Below are 13,846 nucleotides of genomic sequence, written 5' to 3'. Positions count from 1 at the left end.
AGGTAGTTAAGAAAGAGTTTGATCCCCAGAGCCCATGATGGAAGGAAAGAACTGATTCTGGAAAATTGTTCTCTTAACTCAAAGAGTGTGCACAAGCATGTACACACATGCAGACACAATTACAATTACATTTTTAATGTGGAGATCTATCAAGAAAGACACGTGGTGTCAACCTCAGGCCTGGACATATGTATGTACATACATCTGCATACATATGTACGCACACCTATGAAAACATGTATGTGTTTACACAAACACATTATCACTACTAATGGGAGAGCTTTCATACATGCAAAGAAAAGATAGCAAACATTTAAAGAAGTGGCTTAATGTATATATCCCTTTTTAAAAACATGTATATACTAACTACACTTCAAATGGAATTTGAGGTTGTAAGCTATGTAAATACAGGCTAAGAAAATAACAGTAAAAGAATCAAACAAACAGGCAAAGCATGGACATAAAGCTTTGTGCTTTGTTAAAATGTAGATGCTGATGGTCACAAGTGGGTACTGTGGTCCTATTATAAAACAGACAGCAACTTCCAGTCCAGTTAATGCACATTCTGAGACTACCAGGCTTTTATGTGTTATCAGTAGCAGTTTCTGGTGTTTGAGCATTGTTAGCAGATACACAGAAGTTGGATGAGACAGTAGAAGAGGAGACACAGGAGAAGAAGAGGACTGAGCAAACCTGCCCATCCAGAGGTAATGGTCTTACTGGTAATGCCTGCTGTCCTTTCAGCTCATTCTCTGTTGACATCAGGAGCAACTCCAGTTCCTTTATTCTCTTTTCCTTCTCAGGGTCTTCATCATTATAGTGTCTCTAGGGGTTCAAGTGAAACAGGGAAAGACAAGATCTGAGGGAGAGGTACCTTACATATCCCAGAAAGCTTCCATGTGGAATCACCCCACAGAATTCACCACTACTTGCTCAAAGTGATATGGGACTTGGAGCAACAGGGGCAAAGCCGAGGCTAGCACAGGTGCTCATGGATGTATCAGAAAATGACAGAAGCCACCAAGGGTAAACGGCTAGGCCAAAGTAGGTCGGCAACACTGGTTAGCTTTTCTTTCTATTACAGGGTATAAAATACGTGTTTATGTAGAAAAAAACAAGTGTTCTTTAAAGGCAGTGCTGCTGACTCAGCCTCAGAACTGGCTGGGGTCATGCTACAGTGTTGTCTAATTGTACTTTTTCTTTTTTAACCCTTGCTGAAGGATTAAATCTCTGGAGAACCTGTTGGCTGACTGAGCTGGCTTGGTCAGATGGCGCCTCAGCTTTGGGCTCCAGTAATCGGGGTACAGTGAAAGACACTGCAGGAAGTGTGCGCCAAAAGTAAAATGAAAAAAAGAAAAAAGCAGTGCCTTGCTTAGCTAACGGGTTTGCCCATCAGATAATCTCACCTGAATAGCTGCAGCAGCTGGCTGAGGAACATTGACTATATTTACATGCAACGCGACAGGGTATGGGACGTGACCGGAGATCTAGATCAGGAAAGCAAAACAAAGACTAAGTAAGTCATTCCTACTTAACAAGTGCTTCAGGGGGACTTAACTCTCTAAAAGTTTTGCTCTGGGACCAAGGAAGAAAGTACTCAGTTGGGAAAAATTCACTGGGTGATTAAGAAAACCAAAACAAAGCTCTTCTAACTTGAAAGTTAGCCAGATATTTTAAAAATAAATGGCTAACTAGTTTAAGAAACACAGGGAGAGAGGCCCAAAGGGTCTGTCTATCCCAACAGAAAACATCCATCAGCCGGAGAAAAGAACAATGGAAAAGTGTTCACGGATGCATGAAAGATGTGTCACCAGGGCTACTTTTCTTAGAATAATGTTCTGTTTTAATAGAAGGCGCAGAAGCTTTTATGATAACTCATTCACTGGAGACCTTTCTGGAAATTCTGTAGTCAAATCTAAGAAACAGATAGAGCCAAATGAAAACTACTCATGAATATGTTTTACATAACATTTGCATATGATCTTTGTGATTCTTGGATGAGTTTTGTCATTTTTTATCATCGGCTCTGTGATAAGCATTTCTCGATCTTCTCCTCTTTAGACGTTGTTCCCATGTGCTGTAAGTGATTTCTTTCACTAGATATGAATGTCTAGAAATGGGGAAGAAACCAACCCAAGTGAGGATAAAGGGGGACATCACCGAATTAATATCATAGTACTGCCCTTGACTCAGAGTAAGAAGTAAACATCTACTGGATGTACAAATCAATTCATTTCCTTTAGATCATTACCAGAAATGAACTTATAATCTCCCTCCCTATTTCAGAGTTTAGCTATCTCCTCTTTATGACTTTAAATGTACTATGACACCAATTATTCGTTTTGGAAGTGAAAGCTATCAGACTGTACGTACATCTATCTTCATCCACCTACTCTTAGGACTTAACAATATGCAAGTACATTTACTTTCAAAAAAAACTATCTTTAAATCAGGTTTGGAGCAGCAAATGAGAATTGAGCGACTCTGATTCTGCTCAGCACTCCTTCTAAGTGCTGGAGAAACTATGTCTCATTCTTGTGTCTTCCCCTACCTCTCACAGTGGGTCTAGCTGAGGGTCATCTGTGATCATGCTCATACAACTTCCATGCAAAGCACACGCTTGTCAAGTATTTTTACGACCCCGACTGACATAACCACCTCTCTCCTCCCTCTACGTTCAGAGAGTGGCTTACGTTTTGTGCTTCAGCGATGTGGTAATAGGGATATTCACTGTTGGCTGAGGACTGGCCAGTTGGAGAGAGCTGAGATGGAGGTGAGGCATGAGCAAAACCCATCAAATGATTGTTCTTCTGGAAGCTAGTGACCACTGGCGTCTGGCTGGCTTTGGAAGGCTCCTGCAGGTAACCTTCCTGTTCCACCTTGCGACGCATAGTGGAATTCCAGTGATTCTTGATAGCATTGTCCGTCCTGCGCAGAACCGCACCACATACAAACTTAAAAACCTTTAACTCAGACTATAGTCAATCGAAAAAGAAACTTTAATTTCTGTGGCTCCACTTTTATTTTCCCCCTTTAATTGTCTGCATCTTTTCTACCACTCCACTGAAAATCCACAGACTTCTTTTGCTCATGCGATTTGGAATGTATCGAGTTTCCCAGAAACTTTTATTTTAGCATTTTGACTCCTTGATAAACATGGGTTCTCAGTATTCACGCACCATTGGGTTTTAATAGAACCTATAAAGCCCTTACATTGTGGCTTAGTGGGGTTGAGACACCAACACCATGGAGTTCACCAAGCTTGGGAACAGCAATGACAAAGTCTCAGTACCTATTCTTTACCTCTCACAACTTTATGTACAAATTTTGAGTCAAAAAAAAAAAAAAAAGACCAACCCAAAAAACAAAACAAAAAAACAAAAACAAACAAACAAACAAACAAAACCAAACTCTCACCCTTTGAAAGCCACTCCAGAGAAAGGAGAGTGTGTGTAATGGGTAACAATATTCTCCGCCACCCTCAGCAATACCCTCAAACAAGAGACACAGAGACACTAGCCCCCGAATATTTTCTTTCTTTGTGGAGGAGTAGAAGCTGTTCTCCTGAGGCAGGGCAGTAGTAGCCTGGCTGGCCTTGAATCCCAGATCTTTCCAACTCTTCCTCCTGAACACTGGGATTGCAGGCGTGTGCTAGCACATTCAACTCCCTAGTATAGTTTCAAACTGCAAGGCGCTTTTATTAAACTCTTTCTATTTCCAGGAAAGATTTCTCAGCTCAAAAAAAAAAAAAAAAATAAGCAGAAACATTTTTACTATTTCCATGGGGGTGGGGAAATGTGTGTTTAAAAAAAAAAAAAGAGGAAGTTCACTTGCCCCTTTAGTCTTTAGAAAAGTCAACAGTATATCCTCTAAGGACACATGAGAGGAAGGACCTCCTTTGACCAGATCCCATGGCTTCTTACAGCTCTCAAGCCTCAAGGGAAGTGCCACATCAGTGCAACTCTAGGAAATACCAGATAAACCATCCCTAAAACAATCCTTTGCCCACTTAAGAAGCTCAAGAATAAAAACACTTTTAATATTTTGGATTTTAAAATTTATAGTAAAAGTATTTCCTCAAAAACGAATAAAAATCAATCATATAAATTTATAGACAGTGGTGAGTTTCCTTAATCATCCTACACAAAGGTATCATTTCTTCTCCTTGTTCAGTAAAAAGGCATTACACTGAAATTAAGTTTAAAAGCCTGAAGTTGTCATGATGATTCTAGACGTACAGCCTTTTTTTTTTTTTTTTTTTTTTTTTTTTTTTTTTTTTTTTTTCAGTTACAGGGGAAAAAAACCAGTAATCAAATGGTGAATGAGGTGAATGTAGGTGTTAGGAAAACAGAAGTTGCTACAGTGGAGAAGTGACCGGCTGGATGACCTCAGACCATAAGCAATCTGTGTGTCTGCGCTCCCTTCTAGCTATGTAGAGTGCTCTAGCTTACAAAGTACCTTACATTTGTTTTACTGGATCCTAACGTTAGCTCATGAAATTAGCTATTTTACAAATGGAGAAACGATGGTCGAGGAGAGTTGAAAGGCTGGGCTCACCACTGAGGTTGGCACCGGCATCGTCCCACGAAACAAACTTCGAGCTGTCCTGTACTTCTAAAAGTTGGTGACTCTGGTTTATCTGACAAAATGCTTATAATTGCTAGAATGGAATTCATTCACGAAATAAAATGATTATTGACTATCCCCTGGCTCTTCCCAACCAACACTTTTGTTGACTAAGTATTACCGTCCAGGCAGCAGCTTTGCGATTTCTGCCCATCTATTTCCCAGTCTCTTGTGTGCCTGGTAAATGATCCTGTCTTCCTCTTCAGTCCAGGAGGTTTTCTTAACTTCTGGATTCAGATGGTTGTGCCACCTCTCCCGACATTGTTTTCCGATTCTCCCTTTCAGGTGCTTGGCAATAACAGACCAACGCTTCGGACCGTATTTCTGGACAAGCTCTATCACCTTCGGATAAACAGAAAAATAATCTGTGTTTTAGTGTTATGGAAAGAGTCAGCAGCTTCAGATCTTGAAACAATCTGCTCTCATCCACTGGATGGACAGGAGTGAGACTTCTAATTGCTTCCTTGGTCTGAGAAACCCATTTCAGCAATATTCTTAACTGCAAGTTTTCCATCTATGGAGGCAGAACTTACTCTCTGATCTTCTTCTTTGGTCCAGGGACCTTTGATGAGCTCAGGGTTCAGCACTTTCTGCCACCGGTGTTGGCACTGCACATCCGTCCGGTTCTAGACAAAGTACACAGCGTTGGGAAGAAAAGATGTGAAGAGCACATGAAGGCTTTCTTCAATATGGATTACATGTGGACAACACATAGTGAAAACATGTAAGAATATTTAGAAACATGTACAGAGAGCCCACCTATCTATCCCACATTGCTCACAGGCTAGAGAGTATATCCAAGTTGCATTTAAGATTGTGGAGTCTGAAGGGAATAGTCTGCCACATGCTTGAAAGGAGCACCATGTTACCCACATATATGCCAACGTGACTTAACCTTAACCTCACTCAGTCTGTGGTCTGTACCTCTGTGGCTTAAGATGTGTTAGAGATTTCACATTGCCAACCCTCAATAAAAATCCATCCTAAAGAACTGAAGTGACTCCTTTCAAACCTCTTGGTATGTCGGGACCACGAGAGCTCACATTTAAAAGGAATGAAAACAACAAAATGTTCTCGATTTTTTTTTAGGCAGCATAATCTTAGAAGAAGAAAGGTGGACATGTAACGGATTACCACCAAAGGCTGAATTCATCTGTAAAACGAGACCTAAGTCAAGTGCTATTGAGGTGAGGAGAGAGGACCCCTTAAGATGAGGCTCTTCAGAAGCATTTGAGAGAGCTTATGATAAGGCTTTTGGAGGGTGCTCAGAACTTTAACTGGACAAGCAAGAGAGAACATTTGTGTGTGTGTGTGTGTATGTGTGTGTGTGTGTGTGTGTGTGTGTGTGTGTGTGTGATCAGCAGGAAGAAAAACCCGGAGGAGAAAAAGCAGAAATGAACACACCAAACCTGCTTGTGGGGAGGAAGCAGGAACAGAGTGGGTAGAGGAGGGAGAGGACAGTGGGATGTAAGTTGAGACCAGATAGGAAACTGGGTGCCAGGTCAGGGTAGCTCACTGGATTGTGAGAATTCAGTTAGGAATAGCTGCTGCTTAGGAAGCTCCCTCAGCTAGCACCGCAGGCAAGCACAGCAGTTAGGAGTAGCTGCCATTTAGGAAGTTCCATCAGCTAACAACGTTTGGAACTGATGGAAAACTGAGAGTCTACGTGGGTTAGCCAAGTAGGAAGTGGCTGTGGTAGAGAGGGCAGGGTGGTCGTCCTGTGACCAGACTGTAGGAACGAAGTGGATAAGGACTGTAAAGAAATCCTGGGCTCCCGACTCCTCACTGAGATGGAAGATGAGAGGGTTTATGTCTAGAATTTTAAACCCATATACCAAAAATACGGTTGTTGATGAAAATGGGGAATTTAGAAGCTAACTTGGAGGAAATACCACATTTAAATTCTACCCTGTAACAACCCTGCAGAATGTTAGCTTACGTGATCAGGGTATTTTAAAACAAAACAAGGAGCAATCGTTGAGGAAAAAAAAATCTCTTGATAGTAAATCTAGAAACCTCAATTATGTGTTGTGTAGTCAGATATAAAATTTATGAATGGGTCTTTTCCTATTACCTCTACATTAACAGATACATAGTATTTTAATAAACTCTCCAAGAATTTCTTAAATCCAGATGAGATTTTTCATTCTCAAAAAAGAAAGGAAGGAAGGCAAGCAGGCAGAAAGGCAAGCAGACAGGAAGACAAGCAGGCAGGCAGGCAGGAAGGAAGGAAAGAAGGAAGGAAGAAAGGCAGGAAGGCAAGCAGGCAGGCAGGAGGAAGGAAGGAAGGTGGGCAAGAAGGAATAAAGGAAGGAAGGAAAAAGGAAGGAAGAAAAGGAAGGAGGAAGGAAGAAAGGAAAAAAGGAGGAAGGAAGAAGGAAGGAAGAAAAGGAAGGAGGAAGGAAGACAGGAAGGAAGGAAGGAAAGAAAAAGGAGGAAGTAAGAAGGAAGGAAGAAAAGGAAGGAGGAAGAAAGGAGGAAGGAAGAAAGAAAAAGGAGGAAGGAAGAAGGAAGGAAGACTGGCAGGAAGGAAGGAAAAAAGGAAAGAAGGAAGGAAGGAAAAAAGGAAAGAAGGAAGAAGGAAGAAGGCAGGCAGGCAGGAAGGAAGAAAGGACAGATGGAAGGAAGGACATCTAACTTACGGGCAGATAATTGGAGATGACTTTCCAGTCGTCTGTCCCATTCTGTTCCACCAGCTTCTTCAGCTTTTCATCCTAAGGTGTGTAAAGACAATCCTAAGACATCAGTTGTTTACTGAATATCTCTGTCCAAGTTTAACGAATGATGGAGCCAACCTCATGATCCAGGGGAAAAAGGCTTTCAAGGCCACTCAACCCCCACCAAATATTAATGTAGTACACTGATCTGGGCATAGATTTATTCAGAGGCACACTAAAGCTTTTGCTTTGACACAGCTGTTGAGTAGCTATATAAACAGATGTCTATTGTCATCTATAAAGTAGGAATGGTAGTATCAACATGGTAATCTGGAGATTACACAATACCCTTATGTAAAACAGTGAAGCCTGGCATGTGCTTGTGTTTAATAGATGGTAACTGTTGACACTCTTACTGAATGGGGGGAAATGAATCCCAGTGTTAACCTTAGTCACCATTCAACCCAGAAGAAGATAAGACTTCGGATGAGACAATTTTCAATTGGTTCAGCCTTCTTCATATGCAAAGCAGAAGCTATTTGACATATTTAACTTGAAGGTGTACTTAATGCAGTAAAGTAATTAAGCCTCTGTATCAATATGTTCGGAGTTTATAAATGACCAAATGTGTCAGAACACAGAAGACACTAGACATTCTCACACTGGTTCCATCACCTCATACATTCATCGACATGCTACAGCACACAGACCTTTGTAAATACAGTCTTCATAGGTTTCTACAAAAATACCATTCACACATAATGAGGAGACAGAAACTGGGAATTCATGGTTAACAACAGAACAAAGGAACATCCATGTGCCTGATCTCGACAGATAGAACATGCATTCCCTAAGTGCCTCCCTGGAAGTCCTTCCAGCTGTTCTCAGAAGCTTTGGTTTTAGCACACAATCAATGTTCAGTAAAGAAGAAAGAAACCTTTCTTCATACGTAATAATATTGCTTTAGAAAGAAGTAGGTGTATATTCACCCATTACTGGATGTCTTCAGAATAATCTTTCATGTACCTAGGTCTATGAAATATCATATGTAAAGAATATTATATAAATATATGACAATACAATGAGTTCGATGACTGCTTTAGCTTAGGAAATAGAATGCATTAATTTATTCAGAGAACTATTAATATCCCACTATCCTACATTTTAGCAAATAATTTTGTGTATGTGTGTGTGTGTGTGTTTTCGAGAGACACAAAGATGAACCCTCAAGAAATCTGCAGTGTGTTTAGAAAGACATACATGTAACAACACCAATAAAGCCAAGCGTGTGCCCAGTGGCATGGGACCACAGGAAGGTGCATCTAATCTTAAAGATGGCAGCCAGTAATAGTTTCACAGAAGAGGCAATGTGTAAAGATACAATGAAAAGGTGAAGGGGATGGTAAGGCTCCAGAATGAGAAATACACAAGCAAAGTGTAAAGGAAAAAGGAGAGAGCATTCAAGGAACAATAAACGGGTTAGAAACAGAAAGCATGAGCATTCTGTACAGCATGCCAAGATAACCTCTTTAAGATGAGCACATGTAGCTTAGCCAAAATTTCAGTTTTCACCAACTACAGACTCTACATAGTTTCCCCATATTTTGATAAAATGGCTAGTTACCTCTTCCCTGGTCCACCTAGTTTTCCCCAAGTGACGCTTTCCAGATTTGGGCAGTAGCCCGTCATAGTCATGGTCACACATCTCGATGTCTTCATCATCCTCATCGCTACTGTATATGCTGTGGAAATAAGAATGGACACACATGGGCCGAACGCAGAGTATCTAAATTATTATAAAATTATAAAACTCACACAGAAACTCTTCAGCAAGCTTGTTAAAAGTCTACAGAGACAAAACCTTGCAAACTTGCGCAATGAGGTTTTCTGCATTCTGTTGCTATAGTGTTTGTAAACTGGTTTTGCTGTTACTAGTATCCACAGAGACACCAGGAGCTCTGGCATTTTCTAGTGCTCTGCATGTTTGGACCTGTTACTGTTAGATCAGTGACAAGTTACACATCTGGCAAACTCCCAACCAATCGATGCTTGAGTTTAAAAGTCAATGTTAAGGACACTGAGAAGAACAAGAACCCATGCCCTTTATATAAAAGTACACACTCAAACTCCTTGGCATACGGCAAATCATTTAAATAGTTTCTGAACATAACAAACCAATCAAGCATGTCTTAACAATGCTGGTAGTCTGTTAAAAAAAAAAAAAGAAAAACCCAAGCAGAATACATTCAAAAGCATAATTGTGATCATCTCTTAAAGACCATGATACAAGGGGATAAAAGAAGAAGGGTTTCAAGCCCCAGGAAAGGATACAGCCCTCAAATTGTTTTGTGATTGGCATAAACAGCAAATCATTCAGAACGCAAGGTCTGTTCTACCCAAGCTGTGCTTGTGTTTACAGTGCTGTCTCCAGAGTAACTAAGCACATTACCAGGGCACCAATCTTACTGACTCTTGTTTTCTGTCTCTGATTGAATGGAGTCTAAAATATCTTACAATGTATCTAATTAAAAACCAAGGGGTTCCCCCAGATGAAATCTACAGGTTACAAAAATTACTGTTTTCAAAACAGCCTTTTCTTTTACTGGGTTGAGTAACTGTGAATTTTTATGGCAGATGAAGTAACTCCAAACTTATCAACCACTTATTGAATAGAGTAACTCTGCAGTTTAGCTTTTGTTATCTCTCTATAAAACTTAAAATATGAAGAATTATACACTTAGCAACTTCACTAAAACTCACCATTGTAAAACTCAAAAAAACCCATCAAACCCAGGCCAGTAAGATGATAATGAAAATTATTTTTTTAAAAAGCAAACACATTCATAATAGGATTTGTCTTCCAGAACTAACTCACTAAATGTATATTTCCAGCCCCCTAAAAGTTAAGCAAAAGTGTTTACCAAACACTGGAATTTTCATCATCTAAAACTATTATCCTGAGCCCCAAACTGATGGTTTAGGTTTCATGGTGACAGGATGTGATCTAACCTTAAATAACACTACCAAAAAGAAAAAAAAAAAATCCCAGTAAACTTTATTCATGATCTGCAATATTTTTTTCCACTTAGTGTAAATCCTTTCAACCATGAGCAGTTTTGTTTCCTACAGTATATGGGAGGCGGTAAATAACTTCTGAGCAATAATAATTACGAATGTCTACTTAATAATAAACACGGAGATATGAAGGGGGAAAAAGTTATATACCCGAACGGTAAATCGGCGTCTTTGGGTGACAATTCCCTTTTGTTAAGGAACTTGGAAAGCTTTCAGTCTGAAGCATCGCTTTGTGAAGTATCAGGGGTAAGAAAGCCAGCGGGACCTGAGAGTGAAGCCACCGATTCAGCTCTCATTAGACTCGCCTGTTAAGCTTGTCCAGATATGACGGTGTCGCTTTAAGCACTGTAGACATTTTCCAAGCAATAACAGGCTTTTTTCCCCTCTGGTCAAAACTTAATCTAAAAACAAGCAATTCCCTCAGTCGCCCACAGGGGGCAGTCGACAGACAGGTGAGGGAGAACTGGGCTCACATAGGACCAGGGTGTCTAGAAGCAAAAAGCTCTACCAGCCCTAGTTCTCTCTGCACCTAGCCGGTTGATTTGGACAAATCTTCCTCCCTCTCGTGGATCCCATCTTACACATTAGGGCGGGGATTCTATTTATAAGGTACTTTCCAGAGCGCATGCCTCCACTGTCTTCCGTGCCTCTTAAAAAGCAAACCCTGGGCAGATGTGCAAAGCCAAAGTCTTGGGGTGAAATGTGGCTTTGACTCTTGCAGATCTTGAAGGGCTATGAGAGACAGCTCGGCGAGTCCAGGATGCTGTCAGCTTTAGCAAGGGACTTGCCTTTGAGCTTTGCATGCTATTTCCTTGCTCTAAAATGACCTGGTCGCTTTGGCAGCATGATTAATTTCGACAAAGGACCTGAAATAACTTTTCCTTTATCTGCTCCGACAAGATCTCAGACCCAACAGTCAAAGGACTTTCAAAGGCTGATTTCAAGCTAGATGCTCTTGACTGCTCCACCTGCGAGAGCCGGTGTGGTTACAAGAGTACAACTATGAATGTTACATTCTATCAAGGAAACAAACCGTGCAAAGAAACGAAAAAGAACACGGGGGGGGGGGTGTGGGAAGAGGGAGGGGGACGGGAGGAAGTGCCTGTGGCCGCTACGTGATTCTAGAAAAGGGGTTCAGACACATTTCGCTGACCTGGTTAATAATCCCTGCCGAGTTGACGGTCGCCCTGAAAGAAACGGCTACGAGCCCGCAGCCGGGTTTCTCTTCCCCCTGAGTCAAGTTCAAGGCTCCCGCCCCTCCCTGCCGCCTCTGCTTCGGGCTACCTGGGAGCCGCAGGGAACCTGCGCAGCCACGCCCCGTGCAGACTGAACCTTGGGGCGGCTAGCCTGGGCCGCGCCTCCTCGGAGCGCCCCTTAATAACTCCCTCCTCCTGCTGCAGGTCTCAGCTTTCTGCAGAACAGGTGACCCGGGTGCTGGCGGTTTAGGTCCCAAAAGCGAAAGGCGAAACCTTTTAAGGGGTGGCACTTAGACCGGCGCGGCAAGCCCGGGGGCCAGGCACTGGGAGCCAAGATCCAAGGTCTCCCCAATTCACCTCCTTGTTCCGATGCCCAGAGGTGGCCGCTCCCCGCTTGGCCCATCCCGAGGGTGCGCTGCAGGGCCCACGCCCACGCTCCTGAAACTTCCCAGAGCCCGCGCCCTGCAGAGCCAGTACCTGATGGCTCCCAAAAAAAAAAAAAAAAAAAAAAAATTAAGTTTAGCAAAAAATCAAACCACTGGTGGAAAGGCGGGCGCGGGTAGATTTTGTTTCCGCGAACCTTTCCCCCTCCCCCTTAGGATCGTCCGGTGGCTTTGCCAGAGGCGGGCTACTTAAGGCAGCTGTAGCACAGTGCTCCGAGCAGCGGCGACCTCAGCTGCGTCCACGTGTGCGCGGCCCAGAAGAGCGGCGACATTGCCCCGGGTGCGTTGCAGCTGTCTTGGGTGCCGCTGGCCTCTAGCCCTTTGCGTCCAGTGGCTACCGCCACCGACCTACCCCCTGTATCTGTTGCTCTCTGGGAACCCCGGCGTGTCCTCGGGAAATCCCGAGGCTAGCCAGACTTAAGCGGCCAGCAAGTGACAGTTCTGTCGAGCTCTTTCCGATTTCTCTTCCCAAAGGTGGGGCCAAAATGAAAAGAAAGTGCATACATCATCTCGGCCGGTGCGGTGACATGTGCGAAGCGGGCGCGGGCAATGTTTGCAATAGAAATAAAAGCTTCCCCCCGAACAAGTATGAGAACCTTCAAAAAAAACAGTGTTTAAAACAGTCTACAAAGCCATTTTGTCCCCCTAAAATCTTTGCAGCCACCTGCCCGTCAGCTGACACCTCTCCAGTCTCCATAATGAATGAATGAAATTTAAATGAACTACCTGCAGCCTCTAAACAACCCGGTCTTTCCCTATATCTACCATATGCTCTTCAAGTGCAAACACACCTCAAAGCATGAAGCAATTAGGCTGCGACTCCCTCGCCGACACTGGGGCATCAAGCCAAACACCTGGTGGGCTCCTCGGGTCTGATGGGACCGTTCAGTCCTTGGCTGAAGAGTGCCGACCTCCCCCCTCAGCCCCCACACCACCAAAGAGAAACATATCCCCGAGCAACTTGCAAAAGAAAAAGAAAAGAAAAAAAAAAAAAGAAAGAAAGAAAAGGGGGAACAAAAAGAACCTTTGGGCGTGCTTTCCACAGTAGCCGTGCGGTTCTCGCAGAGTTCTCCATTCATCCTTCTTTAGAGTGGCTTCTGCCACCAAGGTACGAGCTGACAGCCCGGCAAACCAACAGGGAAAGCATTCCCACCTGCTCCCGAATGCCTGGATCTCCGCGAGCCCTAGCCCGAGGCCGCCCGCCCAGGCCCCCGTTACCTGTGTCGGGGTCTCCGGGCCATGGCGAGGCGGGCCGGGGCTCCGCCAAGAGCCCCGGGGACCGCACGGGTTGCAGCCTCCCGCTGCCCTCCGCTTTGCCTGCGTCCTCCCCCGGCTGCGCAGCGGCGCTCCGCACCGCCGGGGCGAAGTTTCTCCGGAGAAAGGGGAGGAGAAGGAGGTCACCGAGGAGGAGGAGGAGAAGGAGGAGAAGGAGGAGGAGGAAACAGGTTGATATTAAAGTGTAACTCTGTAAACAGATGCCATCAAACAAAGAGGTTTGGACACTCCCCCTCCCGCCAAATCTGGCGCCCCTGCAGTGCGCACGCGCCCTGCCCTCCGCCTCCGCGGTCGCCGGAGCTGCAGCCCGCCCGGCCGCCGCTCCCATTCGCCTCTCGCGCCGCGGAGCTGCTCCTGGCGCGCTGCGAGGCCGGGACGGCGGGCGGGCGGTGAGCCCGGGCTGGGGAGGGGCGCCCGGGGCAGCGGCGGCGCCTTTTCCTGCGCAAACCCCGCTCCTTGGCTGGGGTGGCTCCGGCTCACACCGGGTCCGGCGGTTGCTGCTTTTGGGGCTACTGCAGCCGAAACGTGGCCGCTCCTCTCCGTAGGCTCCCGGGCTCCCTCCGGAGCCAGCAGC

The 13,846-nt window shown here is 44.2% G+C and overlaps 1 protein-coding gene across 8 annotated transcripts in view; it reads right to left on the bottom strand.

Moving 5' to 3' along the window:
* MYB (MYB proto-oncogene, transcription factor) overlaps positions 1-13,238 on the bottom strand; it is a gene marked incomplete at both ends in the record, with an annotated part of 32,101 nt that extends 18,863 nt beyond the window's left edge. For 5 of the 8 annotated variants that reach the window (XM_080941570.1, XM_080941573.1, XM_080941576.1 and 2 more), the window contains 8 exons: positions 721-825; positions 1,407-1,487; positions 2,694-2,928; positions 4,748-4,968; positions 5,160-5,252; positions 7,269-7,340; positions 8,908-9,025; positions 13,216-13,238. In XM_080941570.1, the coding sequence (XP_080797696.1) occupies positions 721-825; positions 1,407-1,487; positions 2,694-2,928; positions 4,748-4,968; positions 5,160-5,252; positions 7,269-7,340; positions 8,908-9,025; positions 13,216-13,238 (948 nt within the window). The remainder of the gene's footprint in view (positions 1-720; positions 826-1,406; positions 1,488-2,693; positions 2,929-4,747; positions 4,969-5,159; positions 5,253-7,268; positions 7,341-8,907; positions 9,026-13,215) is intronic. The other 3 variants (XM_080941571.1, XM_080941574.1, XM_080941575.1) reach the window with 2 other exon arrangements.
* Positions 13,239-13,846: the final 608 nt, after the last annotated feature.

The sequence above is a fragment of the Micromys minutus genome (genome assembly GCF_963924665.1).
Source record: "Micromys minutus genome assembly, chromosome: 30".
Taxonomy (NCBI): Eukaryota; Metazoa; Chordata; class Mammalia; order Rodentia; family Muridae; genus Micromys; species Micromys minutus.
The sequence above is the reverse complement of the archived record's forward strand: the minus strand, read 5'-3'. Positions and strand labels throughout refer to the sequence as shown.